The sequence below is a fragment of the Oncorhynchus mykiss genome, chromosome 4 (assembly GCF_013265735.2).
Source record: "Oncorhynchus mykiss isolate Arlee chromosome 4, USDA_OmykA_1.1, whole genome shotgun sequence".
In the NCBI taxonomy this organism is placed as follows: domain Eukaryota; kingdom Metazoa; phylum Chordata; class Actinopteri; order Salmoniformes; family Salmonidae; genus Oncorhynchus; species Oncorhynchus mykiss.
In genome coordinates, this window is record NC_048568.1 from 6803424 (window position 1) to 6821965 (window position 18542).

General features: G+C 40.5%; 1 protein-coding gene across 2 annotated transcripts in view; it reads left to right on the plus strand.

Annotated features, from left to right (window-relative positions):
- The window catches only part of LOC110520963 (protein lin-28 homolog B-like), a 38646-nt gene that overhangs the window by 7017 nt on the left and 13087 nt on the right, over positions 1–18542 (plus strand). For both annotated transcript variants that reach the window (XM_021598414.2, XM_036975524.1), the window contains exon 3: positions 10793–10983. In XM_021598414.2, coding sequence (XP_021454089.2) covers positions 10793–10983 — 191 coding nt within the window. The remainder of the gene's footprint in view (positions 1–10792; positions 10984–18542) is intronic.

An 18542-nucleotide genomic window follows, 5' to 3' on the forward strand; every position in this document is an offset into this window, starting at 1 on the left:
GTGGATTTGAATGTGTTTTTTATGTAACTGTTTTGTGTGTTTCTGTGAAGTTGTATGAAGTTAAGTGTTTTATTTCAGGGAAAACATTTTTGTTTTACTTGTTCAGTTTGTTTGCTTCTAGATAAGGTCAGTTTTATTTCAGCCTTTATTTAGAGAGTTTGAAAGACCCTTTGTTCTCAATGACCTATGACCCTGGATCAAAAACTCTTGGTTGATTTGTCATTGTCAAGTTGAATTTCCCTCAATGTTTAAATTATTCTAGTTTTTTTTTTTTTTTTACTGTTGGTTGTTTTTGTTGATACAATTTTTAATGGAAGGAAAGTGGCACAACAAACTGTTAGTTACCTTAGTTGGCAAATAGCAACACAGTAGCCTGTGGATCTTGTTTGTGAAAATTGTCCATGTTTTTAATGCCTGTCGTTTGTTTACAGGATAACATTATGATATAAGTTATTGGTAGCATGTATTTGTAATGAGTTATGATCCTGAGTACGAAATGCTGTTTTAATGCAACCAAATTAGCATTTAGCTAACATGTCACTAGCATTTAGATAGTATTTAGCTAGTATTTAGCTAGTATTTACCTAGCATTTAGCTAGTATTTACCTGGCATTTAGCTAGTATTTACCTAGTATTTATCTAGTATTTAGCTAGTATTTACCTAGTATTTAGCTAGTATTTACCTAGCATTTAGCTAGTATTTAGCAAGCATTGACCACAAGTCTTTATGGTTATGATCTTAACTCATCTGGAGGAAATAAGGCAGACTAGTTTATTTTTGTAGAAACAGGAAAAATATGGAAACAAATGATAAGATAATTAATGGTTAATATAAAACATAATCCACAACTTTTAGAATTGTGTGTAGAAAGAGCAAACCAGTAAATGTTCAATAGTTGGTCTGAAACTTCATTTGATAATAGGCAACCTGTTTCTAAAACTTAATGTTGATGTTAAGGAAATAGTAAACAATTTCAGTGTGGCCCTCCGGACCTCGTTGAAGAACAAATGTGACCCCCCCCCTGGCAAAATGAGTTTGACACCCTCGATCTAAAGTCTGTTTATGAATCCAGCACTTGGTTTAATTCTGGTTACTTCCAAGATTAATTGTGGACGTTGTTCATTTTAATTTATATACTGATGGTATTGAGCTTTGTTTTAAGAAGACAAAGTGTAGCCAATGAAACAAAATATTGTCTTAATTTTAAGGAGAGCTAAATGTACCATGTTAGCAATACTTTTTAATTTTTTGAGGAATACGGTTTAGAAATATCTGAACTGCAGTTTGTATATGTACACAAGGTAGCCAGGCCGGTGAATCGTTATGGAAGAGCAACCTTTTAGTGGCAAACCACATTTAATTTGTGTAATTTTATTCCTTTACTATTACAGATATATATTTAGCTTGACAATTAGCATGATTCTGAATTGAAATGCCACTTGTATTAAATTTGATTTGTAGACGCGTTTAGATCAGGGTCATGTTCATTAGGCACCACATCGAAGAAAACTGACTGAAACACGGAACGACTACCTGGACTTGTCCAATAAGAAACACAAATGTAAATGTTCTATTGCAAAACATTTTCTGTTGCATGCTATAATACACACAACCTAGCAGTAGGCTTTATCACGCTCCTGTTTGCTTTTGTTTGAAGTGAGAAACTTTAGCTTTACAGTTTTTGAACAGTGGGCGATTTCAATTACAATTGAAAGACAAAATAAATGCAACTCTATTTTCAATGTTGACCTGTGCTTTTTGCCATTTATTTTATATGTCTCCCATTTTCAATGAAGTGAATTCCGATTTTCACCCCACTACTACTACTATTAGTAGCCCAGCCACCTAACCTAGGTTCATTTCCTCCCATTCTGATAAACCTTTAGCAGAATGATCTAGTGCCCACCAACCCCCTCTGATCAAACACAGGGCTGTTGTTGGTTTGGGCAGAGGGGAAACGGGAACACTCTTTATTGTTTGATGGGGGGGTTGGGTAGAGGTCAGGGGTTAGGGTCTGTAATGAAAACGTGCGGAGGAGGGCGAGGGGTGTCAGTGCGGTGAGGTTTTGGCTTTGTTGGTGGTTCGCTCTGGTGTTTTCTTCCCCCTCTTCTTCTTTGGTTTATATGCATCCTGTTGGGTCATATCCATCTGTGACGATCGGGGCCAGCTTTGTCCACTTAGCATTTCCTGTGTGTAAAAAGCTACTTAATATCGTCACCCATTCCCTTCTGCTCCTAGCCCTCCTCCACCACCCCTACACACACACCCACATACACACACACTCACACACACACACTGCTTCCACTATACAGCTCCGCTCCGACCAGTAGCTCCATCCAACGAGGAACACTCACACAGCCATGCATCACCATGGTGAGACAAGAGGAGCAGGAGGTCTCATATCCTCTTCTCTCACTCTCCTCTCGTTCCACTTCCTGGATCGATTACTGTGACTGGTGATGACGATGGTTTGGAGGATGATGAAGAGGAAAGGTTATTTCGATCCAGGCTGCTGGGTTCATTGATTGCTGTCTCCATCTCAGTACACACACACACACACACACACACACACACACACACACACACACACACACACACACACACACACGTTCTGAACGTAGGCTTATAAGCATAATAAGCACAAACTCCTACGAATAATCAGGATTTGGTCAGAGTGTGTTTATCAGTGTGTGTATGATCTGTTGCTGAGTGATGTTTTCGTTCATCTATTTTTCCATCATTCTTTTACCAGGTATGTTGGAAGAGAACACAATCTCTTTTACAGAAATTTGGGGAGAAAGTTAGTGGAGGGAAGAAGAGGATGATTTCATTTGAATGTGGAGCTGGGTATATTACATGGGTTGTTCTCAGGACAGACAGGCAATTGGGAGGAGTGTGGGGGATTGGTTGGCTGGTGTGCTCTCTGCCTGCCTGTCAGTGGGTCCTCTCTCTGTGGGAGGAGGGGGTTTCTGCCCCTGACCCAGGGATTTCTGGAGCTGACCTGTGGGGCTCCTAATCAAATGGGGGTTTTGTTCCAGGTCTCTTCTCGTCCCTCCTGGGCCTGGCCTGATCAGGAGTTGCTCCTCCATTGGAATGCGCTGGTGGAATTTCCATGGGCTCACACCCTCCCTGTCCCCCCCACCCCCATCTCTCTCTCTATCTCCTCCCCTTCTCCCTCTTGTGCACACCCCACCCTGTTCCAGGCAACTCCTCCATTTTGTTCTCTCTCTCGCTCTCTCTTTCTCTCTCACTCAACTATTACCGCCCCAACAGATCCACAGATGATGCAATCTCAATTGCATTCCACACTGCCACCTAAATGAGAGGTATACCGATGTGAGAATGCTGTTCATTGATTATAGCTCAGCAGTCAACACCATAGTCCCCTCCAAGTTCTTCACCAATCTTGAGACCTTGAGACTAAACACCCCCCTCTGCAGCTGGATCCTGGACTTCTTGACGGGTCGACCCCAGGTCTTGAAGTTTGGCAACATAACTTCCGCCATGCCGACCCTTAACAAGGGGTCCCCTCAGGGATGTGTGCTTAGTCCCCTCCTGTACTCCCTGATCACCAGCGATAATGAGACAGCCTATAGGGTGGAGGCCAGTGACAACAACCTCTCCCTCACGCACCCATCCACATCGACAGGGCTGTAGTAGAGCGGGTCAACAGCTTCAACTTCGTCGATGTCCAAATCACTAATGACTTAAAATGGTCTACCCACAACGCACACAGTTGTGAAGAAGAAGGGGCGACAGCACCTCTTCCCCCTAAGAAGGTTGAAAAGATTTGTCATGGGCCATCAAATCCTCAAAAAGTTCTACAACTGCATCATTGAGAGCATCTTGACTAGCTGCATCACTGCTTGGTATGGCAACTGCACCGCCCTCACTCGTATGGAACTGTAGAGGGTGGTGCGGACAGCCCAGTACATCACCCGGGCCGAGCTCCCTGCCATCCAGGACCTCTATATCAGGCGGTGTGAAATGAAGGCCTGGAAAATTGTTAAAGACTCCAGCCACCGAAGCCATAGACTGTTCTCTTTGCTTCCGTACAGCAAGCGGTACCAGAGCAACAAGTCTGACACCAACAAGCTCCTGAACAGCTTCTATCCTCAAGCCATAAGACTGCAAAATAGCTAACAAAATGTCTACACGGACTATCATTGACCTTTTTTGTTGCACTGACTCTATGCACACTCACAGGACTCTACACACTCACTCACAGAAGCTCACACTACAACAAACACACACACGCACATATAATCAACATATAAGCTGCTGCTACTCTGTTTATCATGTATCTTGATGCCTAGTCCTATACACTCAGTATCTACCTCTACCACTCCAGTATCCCTGCACTGCAACTCTGTTTATCATATATCTTGATGCCTAGTCCTATACACTCAGTATCTACCTCTACCACTCCAGTATCCCTGCACTGCTACTCTGTTTATCATATATCTTGATGCCTAGTCCTATACACTCAGTATCTACCTCTACCACTCCAGTATCCCTGCACTGCTACTCTGTTTATCATATATCTGGATGCCTAGTCCTATACACTCAGTACCTACAGTTGAAGTTGGAAGTTTACATACACTTAGGTTGGAGTCATTAAAACTCATTTTTCAAACACTCCACAAATTTCTTGTTAACAAACTATAGTTTTGACAAGTCGGTTAGGACAACTACTTTTACAGACAGATTATTTAACTTATAATTCACTGTATCACAATTCCAGTGGGTCAGAAGTTTACATACACTAAGTTGACTGTGCCTTTCAACAGCTTGGAAAATTCCATAAAATTATGTCATGGCTTTAGAAGCTTCTGATAGACAAATTGACATCATTTGAGTCAATTGGAGGTGTACCTGTGGATGTATTGCAAGGCCTACCTTCAAACTCTGTGCCTCTTTGCTTGACATCATGGGAGAATCTAAAGAAATCAGCCAAGACCTCAGAAAAAAATTGTAGACCTCCACAAGTCTGGTTCATCCTTGGGAGCAATTTCCAAATGCCTGAAGGTACCACGTTCATCTGTACAAACAATTGTACGCAAGTATAAACACCATGGGACCACACAGCAGTCATGCCACTCAGGAAGGAGACGCGTTCTGTCTCCTAGAGATGAATGTACTTTGGTGCGAAAAGTGCAAATCAATCCCAGAACAACAGCAAAGGACCTTGTGAAGATGCTGGAGGAAACAGGTACAAAAGTATCAATATCCACAGTAAAACGAGTCCTATATTGACATAACCTGAAAGGCCGCTCAGCAAGGAAGAAGCCACTGCTCCAAAACCACCCTAAAAAAGCAAGACTACGGTTTGCAACTGCAGATAGGGACAAAGATCGTACTTTTTGGAGAAATGTCCTCTCGTCTGATGAAACAAAATAGAACTGTTTGGCCATAATGACCATTGTTATGTTAGGAGGAAAAAGGGGGAGGCTTGCAAGCCAAAGAACACCATCCCGACCGTGAAGCACCGGGGTGGCAGCATCATGTTGTGGGGTGCTTTTCTGCAGGACTGGTGCACTTCACAAAATAGATGGCTCATGAGGAAGGAGAATTATGTGGATATATTGAAGCAACATCTCAAGACATCAGTCAGGAAGTTAAAGCTTGGTCGCAAATGGGTCTTCTAAATGGACAATGACCCCAAGCATACTTCCAAAGTTGTGGCAAAATAGCTTAAGGACAACAAAGTCAAGGTATTGGAGTGACCATCACAAAGCCCTGACCTCAATCCTATATATAATTTGTGGGCAGAACTGAAAAAGCGTGTGCGAGCAAGGAGGCCTACAAACCTGACTCAGTTACACAAGCTCTGTCAGGAGGAATGGGCCAAAATTAATTGAACTTATTGTGGGAAGCTTGTGGAAGGCTACCCAAAACGTTTGACTCAAGTTAAACAGTTTAAAGACAATGCTACCAAATACTAATTGAGTGTATGTAAACTTCTGACCCACTGGGAATGTGATGAAAGAAATAAAAGCTGAAATAAATGGTTCTCTCTACTATTATTCAAACATTTCACAGTCTTAAAATAAAGTGGTGATCCTAACTGACCTAAAACAGGGAAGTTTTACTAGGATTAAATATCTGGAATTGTGGAAAAGTGAGTTTAAATGTAGTTGGCTAAGGTGAGGGTAAACTTCCGACTTCAACTGTAGGTTGTTATGATGTGTGTTCTGTCCTGTATTTTATTTTTTAACCCAGCCCATGTCCCCGCAGGAGGCCTTTTGCCTTTTGGTAGGCCGTCATTGTAAATAAGAATTTGTGCTTAACTGACTTGCCTAGTTAAATAAAGGTAATAAAAAATTGTTGGGAAAGAGCTTGCAAGAAAGGCATTTATTTCCCTGTACATGACAATAAATGTTTAAACTCTCTGTTCTGTCCTCTCTCTCCCTCTCTCTCTCTCACCAACAGACAGACAGACTGTTTCTGTTCACTCCCCCCTCTCTCTTGCTCTCTCTCGCTCTCTCTTTCTCTCTCTCTCTACACTACTCTCTCTCTCATTCAATTCAAAGGGCTTTATTGGCATGGGAAAGCCCTTTTGAATTGAATTTACAAAGCTGTTTGTGCTTCACTGGTTGCTCTTTTCTTGTGGCGACTGGTCACACATCTTTCTGCTGCGATGGCACACTGGTGTTTCACCTAATAGATACAGGAGTTTATCAAAATTGGATTTGTCTTCAAGTTCTTTGTGGGTCTGGGTGATATGAGGGAAATATCTGATTCTGATTGAACATGCCCCGATCCACATCAACTGCAGTAGAGTTTGAAGTTCCTTTGCATCCACATCACGGAGGACTTGTCATAGCGCAACAGCGTCTCCACTCTTGTCAAGAGGGCGCAACAGCGTCTCTAATTCCTAAGGCGGCTGAAGAAATTCGTCATGCCACCCTGGGTCCCCTCCAAATACTACCTCTACATCGAGATCATCCTGACCGGTTTCATCACGGCCAGGTACGGGAATCGCTCCGTCCACAACCGCAAGGCCCTCCCGCAGGTGGTGAAGACGGCACAGTGCATCACTGGGATCGTGCTCCCACCCATCCAGGTGATCTACTCGAAGCGTTGCCTGAGGAAGGCCACAGCATCATCAAGGACCCCACACACCCCAGCCACAAGCTGTCCACTCCCTTACTGTTGTGCAGACATTATCAGAGGATGAGATCTTTTTTCTTCATATATATATATATATATATATTTATATATTTATTTATTTAACTAGGTAGGTCAGTTAAGAACAAATTCGTATATACAATGACGGCCTACACCGGCCAAACCGGGACGGCGCTGGGCCAATTGTACACCTCCCTATGGGACTTCCAATCCTGGCCAGTTGTGATACAGCCTGGATTCGAACCAGAGTGTCTGTAGTGAGGCCTCTAGCACTGAGATGCAGTGCCTTAGACCACTGCGCTTGAACTGGACTGACCACCTGCTCTGATTCTCCGCACCTTAGCATTCATGCACTCACACACACATTCTCTGGTCTGATGAAACCAAGATTGAACTCTTTGGCCTGAATGCCAAGCGTCACGTCTGGAGGAAACCTGGCATCATCCTTACGGTGAAGCATGGTGGTGGCAGGATCATGCTGTGGGGATGTTTTTCAGAGGCGGTTACTGGGAGACTAGTCAGGGTTGAGGGAAAGATGAACAGACCAAAGTACAGAGAGATCCTTGATGAAAACCTGCTCCAGAGTGCTCAGGACCTCAGACTGGGGCGAAGTTTTACCATCTCTGGAGAGACCTGAAAATAGCTGTACAGCGACGCTCCCCATCCAACCAGACAGAGCTTGAGAGGATCTGCAGAAAAGAATGGGAGAAACTCCCCAAATACAGGTGTGCTAAGCTTATAGCATCATAACCAAGAACACTCTATGCTGTAATCGCTGCCAAAGGTGCTTCAACACAGTACTGAGTAAAGGGTCTGACTAATTAAGTCAGTGATATTTCATTTTTTATTTATTTATACATTGGCAAAAAAAACAAGTATTTTTTTATTTGTCATTATGGGGTATTGTGTGTAGATTGAAGGAAAAATATGTTGAATCCATTTTAGAATAACATAACAAAATGTGGAAAAAGTCAAGGGGTCTGAATACTTCTCTGAATGAACTGCTTCACACATCACAACTGCTGCTACCATACTCTTATTATACTACTCAATTTATACACTTGCGGTGGCCTCTCTCAGTAGGAAGGCTATGCTCACTGAGTCTGTACATAGTCAAACCTTTCCTTAATCTTGGGTCAGTCACAGTGGTCAGGTATTCCAGTTTGTTCAGTTTTTTGGTTAATTCTTTCCAATGTGTCAAGTAATTATCTTTTGGTTTTCTCATGATTTGGTTGGGTATAATTGTGTTCCTGTCCTGGGGCTCTGTTCACAAACAGAAACAGACCCCACAGAGCCCCAGGACAGGAACACAATTAGACCCAACCAAATCACAAGAAAACAAAAAGATAAGGACCAGCTTGCTTAGGGGACTCTTCTCCAGGTTCATCTCTATGTAGGTGATGGCTTTGTTATGAAAGGTTTGGGAATTGCTTCCTTTTAGGTGGTTTTAGAATTTAACGTCTATTTTCTGAATTTTGATAATTAGCGGGTATCGTCCTAATTCTGCACTGCATGCATTATTTGGTGTTTTACGTTTTCTCCCTCCCTCTCATGCTTTCTCATTCTCTTTCTGACCGTGCCCTCCTGACCTCTGTGTGTAAACTGAAACCAGGCAAGACACCCTCCAGGACACTTGAGAGGAGGGTATTTTACACACAAACACACTCACATGCTGACCACACCGCTCGCGTCGGTCAGCATGTGAGTGTGTGTCAATTTAACAAGGCACAGCTGTTAATTTAAATGCATTCCAGGTGACTACCTCATGAAGCTGGTTGAGAGAATGCCAAGAGTGTGCAAAGCTGTCATCAAGGCAAAGGGTGGCTACTTTGAAGAATCACAAATATAAAATATACACTACCGGTCAAAAGTTTTAGAACACCTACTCATTCAAGGGGTTTTCTTTATTTTGTACTATTTTCTACATTGTAGAATGTGCCAAGAGTGTGCAAAGCTGTCATCAAGGCAAAGGGTGGCTATTTGAAGAATACTCACTTTTTTGGTTACTACATGATTCCGTATGTATTATTTCATAGTTGTGATGTCTTCACTAATATTGTACACTGTAGAAAATATAAAAAAAGAAGGAAAAACTATGGAATGAGTAGGCGTGTCCAAACCTTTGACTGGTACTGTCTGTCTGTCTGTCTGTCTGTATGTAGTGAATGAATAGATGTTGATTCTTCTATAGATACCACACTTCACATTTAGAAAGATTCAGCGTATGCAAGATTTAATTCATGAATATATTGAAACATCTTTAATAGCTTTGTTTTGACTATCTTAATTCTAACAGGAAAAGTTGATTATATAGTAATAAAATAGCATTATATGAGCACAAAACAATGTTTTGTGTGTATAATTATTATTTTTTTATAGCAAATATATACCTTTTAAATCCGTATATAAAAAATGTATGTTTTCAAAAAGAATTATGGTACTGACTGCAATGCATCTTTCGTTTCCCTCGTTCTTTTCTATTTGTTTCCAAAGGTAATGTTTAATTAATAACATTGGTATGAAAGGTTGATTTAAAAAAAAAAGACTATACATTGGGCCAGATTTACAAAGCAATTGCATTCTACCTAATATATTTTTGAGAAACATAGAATTTGTTTTTCATGAATTAACCCTCATGGTTTATACATACTCTTATCTTACTCAGACTCTTACATTTATTCTTACTGTCATTATACTCTTGTTTTGCCTTAGTCTTACATATCTGTATGTTGTTCACCATAGAGAAACAAATGCAACATTTGCACTGTTGTAAATGACTTAGTTAATCTAACCTAAACAGTATCCTTTCTACCTGACTGTATTTTGGGTATACAATAATTATGTTGTAAATGACTTAGTTAATCTAACCTAAACAGTATCCTTTCTACCGGACTGTATTTTTGGTATACAATAATTATGTTGTAAATGACTTAGTTAATCTAACCTAAACAGTATCCTTTCTACCGGACTGTATTTTTGGTATACAATAATTAAGCCTTCTTTTGTCCTTCTGTCACTCAAAGTCCACATTTCTCTCACGTTTTCACTTTTCTCTTTGTACTGTTCACTTTCTTTCCTTCCTCCATTTTCATATTCTCTCTATTGTTTGACTCTCTCCATTCTTATTCTTCCCTTGTGTCTTCTGTTCTCTCTCTCTCTCTCTCGCTCTCTCGCTCTCTCCATTCCCTCCATCTATGTTTGGCAACAAGCTTGTTTGAGTAGCTCTTTATAGGCTCGCATACTGTTGGCTTACTCTCCCACTCTTTCAACTGTATTAAAGCGTGTCATGCTGTGTGGGTGTGTTTGTTTCCCTCTGTTAAGTTTGGTTACGATTTTGTCTAATCGTAAAAAATAAAAGCTACCGATTTTCCGATTTGAATAACACTTTTCGTAAGACATTTAACGAACCTTGACTATGACAGGAATGAAATACTCAATTGACATTCTAAAGGTTTTCTCTGAATAAAGCATATCTTTATGCCAGTCCAAAAATCATTCATTGTAACAGTGCAGAGTTTTTTTAAAGGGGTTGTCTGGGTCTAATTGTAATTACATGGTTATAGTTCAGTATCTTTTAAAAGGCGATTTTCTGTAATTCAAATTCTATGGTTAAAGGGCAGCATTTTTAAAGGCGTGGTCTGTTTATTTTTTCCTCCACAGAGTAAGCTGGTGATGGATGGCTTCCGCAGCCTGAAAGAGGGCGAGCAGGTGGAGTTCACCTTTAAGAAGTCCTCCAAGGGCCTGGAGTCCCTGCGGGTAACGGGGCCGGGCGGGGGACCATGCGCGGGCAGCGAGAAGAGACCCAAAGGGAAGGCCACACCCCAGAAGAACCGCAAACAAAAGGGTGACCGGTGAGTACAAGAGCAAAGCATGCTGGGAAGGCTATGATGAACAGGAAGTCAAATGTGGATGGAGCTTTGCTGTAGTAGGCACAGGTGTTTAAAATGACATGGACAAAATGGTTGTTACTGGAAACTAAAGTTAAAGTGACATTGGACAACATAAATAATTGAAAAGGCTAAGATGATCAATTTTATACTTACATTTTACTAACGACAACACACCCCAAATTAATGTGAGGGTTTAGAGTGTCTTTTCAAAATCCTCTTTACAAAACCTACAAAACCAAACATTTTCTAGTGGTATTCATATGGTGGTGATTTTTGTATTAGCCTTAATTGGACAAGTTCAGAAAGTATCTTCCCAGCTCATAACACACATTTCAAGGTCCTGGAGTGGCCTTGAAAGTTGAAAGAGTTGAAAGTCCGTGTTGCCCAGCAACAGCCCCAAAACATCACTGCTCTAGAGGAGATCTGCATGGAGGAATGGGCCAAAATTCCAGCAACAGTGTGTGAAAACCTTGTGAAGACTTACAGAAAATGTTTGACCTCTGTCATTGCCAACAAAGGGTATATATCAAAGTATTGAGATAAACTTTTGTTATTGACCAAATACTTATTTTCCACCATAATTTGCAATTAAATTCATTAAAAATCCTACAATGTGATTTTCTGGATTTTTTTCTTCTCATTTTGTCTGTCATAGTTGACGTGTACCTATGATGAAAATTACAGGCCTCTCTCATCTTTTAATTGGGAGAACTTGCACAATTGGTGGCTGACTAAATAGTTTTTTGCCCCACTGTAAGTGTGATATTTATATATTTTTTTATACCTAAAGGGGTTCTACAATTCTAAATCAAATAGCTAAATGGTCCATAGTATGACCATCTTAAAACAATTCCATAGGTCAGCTTAGAACCCCCCACAGTTGCCAGTGAGGAAGGAAACCACTCAGGGATTTCACTGAGGCCAATGGTGACTTTAAAACAGTTACAGATTTTAATGGCTGTGATAGGAGAAGCTGAGGATGGATCAACAACATTGTAGTTACTCCACAAAACCTACCTAAATGACAAAGTGAAAACATGCTTGCAACAAGGCACTAAAGTAAAACTGCCCAAAATTGGCAAAGAAATCAACTTTATGCCGTGAGTACAAAGTGTTATATTTGTGGCAAATCCAAAACAACATATCACTGAGTACCACTCTTCACATTTTCAATGTGCCATCGGCAAGGACTAGGGAGTTTTTTATAATAAAAAAAAAATGGAATGGAGCTAAGCACAGGCAAAATCCTAGAGGAAAACCTGGTTCAGTCTGCTTTTTACCAGACACTGGGAGACAAATTCACCTTTCAGCAGGACAATAACCTAAAACACAAGGTCAAATGTGTACAAAACATTAAGAACCCCTTCCCAATATTGAGTGTCAGAGCTTTCCCCTGGAAAAGAGCAGGTGTTCTTAGTGTGTGTACACTGGAGTTGCTTACCAATATGACATTGAATGTTCCCGAGTGGCCTATTTAAAGTTTTTACTTCAATCGGCTTGAAAATGGCTGTCTAGCAATGATCAACTATCAATTTGTCAGAGCTTGAACCATTTTTTAAAAGAATAATATGCAAATATTGTGCAATCCATGTGTGCAAAACACTTAGAGACTTACCCAGAAAGACTCACTGCTGTCCCTGCTGCCAAAGGTGATTCTAAGATGTATTGACTCAGGGGTGTGAATACTTATTTAAGTGAGACATTTTTGTATTTCATTCATTAACAAACATTTCCAAAAACAGGTTTTCACTTTGTCATTGTGGGTTCTTGTGTGTAGATGGGTGAGATTTTTATATATTGAATCCATGTTGAATTCAGGCTGTAACACAACAACATGTGGAATAAGTATTGGGGTATGACTACTTTCTGAAGGCACTGTATATGTTTCTGTCCTCAGCATCAGTTAAATCTTTCTCAGGGGGCCTATATTGTGGATTCAAACCTAGATCTAAGTACATTATGGTTGCTATGGTTATTCCGCTCGATGATCATGCATTGAATAGGGCACTTTGCCCGCTATTTCACAGCTATTTAAAGTCACTTTGTCAGCTTCCACATTGTAGACCATCTTAAATGTGTGCCTGGGTAAGTTTGTGTGAATCTTAATGCATTTTACTGCAGCCATTTTGACAGGGGGTGTTTTGTCAGAGGAAGGCCCATAAAATTGTCAGACTCGAGCCACCCATACACTATTCTCTCTGCTACCTCATGGCAAGCGGTACCAGTGCACCAAGTCTGGGGCAAACAGGATCCTGGACAGTTTCTACCCCCAAGCCATAAGACAGATAAATAAGACTGATAAATAGCTAATCAAATGGCTAGCTAGACCACCTGCAATGACCCTTTTGTCTTGAACCTAACTGTCTTGCACTGACTATACACACACACTCACACATACTTACACACACACGAATACACGCCCACACACACATAATGCCCACACACACATAATGTGCACACACATGCATACTGACACCACACACACACACACACACACACACACACACACACACACACACACACACACACACACACACACACACACACACACACACACACACACACACACACACACACACACATATTCATACTCACCACATATGCTGCTGCTGTCTTATCTATCCTTGTCACTTTACCCCTACCTCTATGTACATAGCTACCTGAATTACTTGGTACCTCTGCGTACCAACTCAGTACTGGTACTCCCTCTATCAGTGGTGTAGTGGAGCCTCTACCTCTATGTACATAGCTACCTGAATTACTTGGTACCTCTGCATACCGACTCAGTACTGGTACTCCCTCTATCAGTGGTGTAGTGGAGCCTCTACCTCTATGTACATAGCTACCTGAATTACTTGGTACCTCTGCATACCGACTCAGTACTGGTACTCCCTCTATCAGTGGTGTAGTGGAGTTCTGCGGGGCCCTGTCCAAAGGTCCAAGCAAAGGCCCCTCCCGAACCCCATTGGGGCAGAGAGAATGTGCAGTTTTATAGCTAATGTCATGCTAATTTGCACAATTTGCAATGAGGCTTACAGAACATGTGGCTGTTTTACTGCTCAGGGATTCTTGAAAGACAGGACAATCAACTTTTCCCCCACAAATATTTGTCTTAATATTAACAACATTTTAAACATATATTTTGATAGACCAATCAGCTATCACACCATGTAAAAGAACAACCTCCTATTTGTATTTATGTGTCATAAAATGCAACAAACTGCATTTTTTTCAACTCCTCCAGGCATTTCCTTTGTTACAATTATTGTCCAAAAACTGTTTGAAGGCCTTGATTGTTTAATTCTAACATTAGATCATTCAAATCTCCAATGTTCTTTTTGTTTTATTTATTAGCACTATTAAAAGCTCCAGGGATAATGTCTTCAGCATTTTGGCATGTTTGTCTAGATTTAGAGCATAAAACAACATTAATAATGTAAATATTTTCCCTTCGGTCTAAGCACGGCTTTTACTTTAATTGTTTAAGAATCTGTTGCAGAACAGTGATTAAGGGGTTAACCATCAGTGGCTTGTCAACTCCGTCACTCATGGCTAACCCCCTTAATCACTGTTCTGAAACATATGCTTAAACAATTGAAGTACTTGCTGTTGACAATAGATATTCAAAACGGACATATTTTTGTCTTAAAAAGCAAGTTCGGGGTGGCAGGGTAGCCTAGAGGTTAGAGCGTTAGACTAGTAACCGAAAGGTTGCAAGTTCAAACTGACAAGATACAAATCTGTCATTCTGCCCCTGAACAGGCAGTTAATCCACTGTTCCTAGGCTGTCATTGTAAATAAGAATTTGTTCTTAACTGACTTGCCTAAAGGTTAAAATAAAAATAAAATATGGAAAATGATTAATTTGAAAATCTCCAAATAAAACACAACCATTCTATCAAATCTTTCAGCACTCTGGCAGAGTTAACTTTAGACAACAACACAGTAGCAATTTAGTTTTTCCTGACTCTAAAACCTTATTAAATGTAACATATTTGAACCAAAATTCATATTCTATTCTAATCTGTCAGGCAGATGGAGTTGACATGTTATTGCTGTGAACATGTTGATTGCAATATTGTTTGTTTAAATCTATCAAAAGCAGAGAACTTTCCGGATCATAACATGTGTAAGGTCCTTATGGTATGGCTCACTCACCCTGCTCATTCCTGATTCCTTTAGGATTTTACCAAATCTCCAGACACATCTTTTAGGAATCAAAGTTTTGAGATAAATATTATTTAAAGTCACAGAGGGTTATTGCAAGAAACTACATACGATACACTTTTTAGTTAATATCCATGAGCTGACATGGAAATAGCTGACATAGTTGACATGGAAATGACATTTAGAAATTGCCCCTAAATGTAACTTTTAAGCTCAAATAATGCTTAAAAGGACAACGACAAGGATTGTCACGACTTTCAAGAATCCCTGAGATAATTTCCTGCTATTCTACACATTTTGTCATGAGGCTGGGAGGAAATGGTGTAGTTATAAAGCTAATTTCCTGCTATTCTACACATTTTGTCATGAGGCTGGGAGAAAATGGTGTAGTTATAAAGCTAATTTCCTGCTATTCTACACATTTTGTCATGAGGCTGGGAGAAAATGGTGTAGTTATAAAGCTAATTTCCTGCTATTCTACACATTTTGTCATGAGGCTGGGAGAAAATGGTGTAGTTATAAAGCTAATTTCCTGCTATTCTACACATTTTGTCATGAGGCTGGGAGAAAATGGTGTAGTTATAAAGCTAATTTCCTGCTATTCTACACATTTTGTCATGAGGCTGGGAGAAAATGGTGTAGTTATAAAGCTAATTTCCTGCTATTCTACACATTTTGTCATGAGGCTGGGAGAAAATGGTGTAGTTATAAAGCTAATTTCCCGATTATTATTATTATTTGTTTTTATGGCTTATGACGTCTTCATACGCTATCTGGAGGGCCCGCCTTCGTGTCACTTTCTATTATTATTTAAATGTTATATCTTTAACCCTGCACTGTTGGAAAAGGACCCGTAAGTAAGCATTTTCACTGTTAGTCTACACCTGTTGTTTACAAAGCATGTGACAAATAAAATTGGATTTGATGTCTGAAGACTGGATACAGTGTGTGGTGTTGTGTTGCCCTATTACAGGCACAAGACTTAAGATTTTCAGTAGAAGTGATCGTTAAATGTGAGCTCTTTCCCGACATTAGCATTTTTTGAAATGTCTTGTATAGTCCCCAAGGCTTATATGGAACGCCCTGAAATAGCTTGATGATTGCTGTAGCTGTGCCCTCCCTCCCTCCTGTCTCCTTTTCTACTGAGAGAACATGCAGTTCCTACTCTCCATGTGTCTGTGCACCTGGTGGTGCGGTGAACACAGAGAGCCAGTTAACATAGCCAGATAGAGCTATATCTGGCTCCTTCGTAGGAGGCTACTGCACATAGCTACACTGTACAGTGTACATTAAAGCCACAATCTGGGGTTTGTGTTGTCAGACCCAATGGCAGCCCCTCCGCCACTTGCAGTGCTGGAGAAATGGAACTACTGTCAAATTCGTACACACAGCTCGTAAGCCATTTCTAAGTTATTCTTCAACAATCAATGGGTATAGGGCGGGCTAACCCTCGAACAGCAGGAAATCTCCCTGATTATGCCTTTAAAAATAACGCCTTTTCCATCTCATAACCAATAGAACACCTCAAATAACAAATAGAACATCTTCTAGTCTAGATTCAATTTCTCACAAAAATAAAACACCATATTAAATAACAGAAGACTATCTAAAATGTTCCTTATGCAAAACCATATCGGCGACTCAGAGCATACAAAATAATTTTACAATTACAGCTAAACTGTTTTTTAAATTGTAATTCTATACATATCGGGCTTAATTTGCTCATCTATGGCCATAATATTGGGCCAAATTGACATGTATTAAACCTAGGATTCATGATTCATTACAGCTACATCATGTAATGTATTAAATTCATAGTTTAGTTCCAAAACTACATGAAAAACACTTTAAAGCTCATTTCTGAAGCTTCTAAATTCCATTATAAACTGGGTGGTTTGGGCCCTGATTGCTGATTGGCTGACAGCTGTGGAATTTCAGACCATATATCACAAAGTATGACAAAAAATATAGGTTAACTGCTCTAATTAGGTTGGTAACCAGTTTATAATAGCAATAAGGCACCTTTGGGGTTTGTGGTATATGGCCAATTTACCACGGCTAAGGGCTGTATCCACTCCCTCTGTGTTGCGTTGTGACTAAGAACAGCCCTTAGCCGTGGTAAATTGACCTTATACCACACCCCCTCATGCCTTATTGCTTAAACATAAAAACACTTTCCTAATATTGAGTTGCCCCTCCGTTTTGCCCTCAGAACAGTCTCAATTTGTAGGGGCACACAAGGTGTCGAAGTGTTCCACAGGGATGCTGGCTCATGTTGACTCCAGTGCTTCCCATAGTTGTGTCAAGTTGGCTGGATGTCCTTTGGGAGGTGGACCAATCTTGATACACACAGGAAACTGTTGAGCGTGAAAAACCCAGCAGTATTGTAGTCTTTGGTGCGCCTGGCACCTACTACCATACCCCGTTCAAAGGTACATAAAGATTTTGTCTCACCCATTCACTCTCTGAATGGCACACATATACATTCCATGACTCAATTGTCTCATGGCTTAAAAATCCTTCTTTAACCTGTCTCCTCCCATTCATCTACACTGATTTGAAGTGGATTGAACAAATTACATTAATAAGGGATCATAGCTTTCACCATATCAGTCTATGTCATGGAAAGAGCAAGTGTTCCTAATGTTTTGTACACTCAGTGTAGTCTACACACCATAGAAATACAATGGATTTTACCTAGCATACTACGACTCCCAGGGTGCAATGCTTCACCCAGCTGCTGCTAGCTGGCTACTTATCATATTATAGTGCTGAAAAGAATATATTGTCATTGTCACTCCAAAATAGTTTGAATGTAGTTGCTGGTAGAATAACGTTACAAAGCAAATGTAAAGTGTAAAATAGTTTTAAATGTATTTTTGGAAGTAAACCTCCCTCACTGCACTGCTTTGTAACACCTTTTGCGTAGGTTTTTTTGGTAGGCTGGTTTTCATCTGCTCTGTAAGCAAAGTCTTCCCATATTTCGCTTCTGGAGCCAGTTTTGTAAACAACCTGCTGGAGTGGAGGTATGATGTTTTCGTTAGAAGAGGCCATGTTGACGGCATTTTCTCTCTCTCTTGCTTCTCAAAAGTGTCTCGCACGGTGTCAGCAGCATGCGCAAGCGCAAGGAGTCTGGCTAGCTTACTACTGCCACCTTGAGAAGATTCAGACAAATTACTAGACAGACTCGCTCACCTCAGACGCGAGACGCATTTGACAAAATTACCGAAAGTAACAAATTCTAGTACCAAACCGTTTTTCATGTTCTAGTATTGAAAAAGTACAGGCGTTTTTGTATACCATGCAACACTACAGTAGATGTGAGTGCAATATCTGCATAGACCAAATCACTG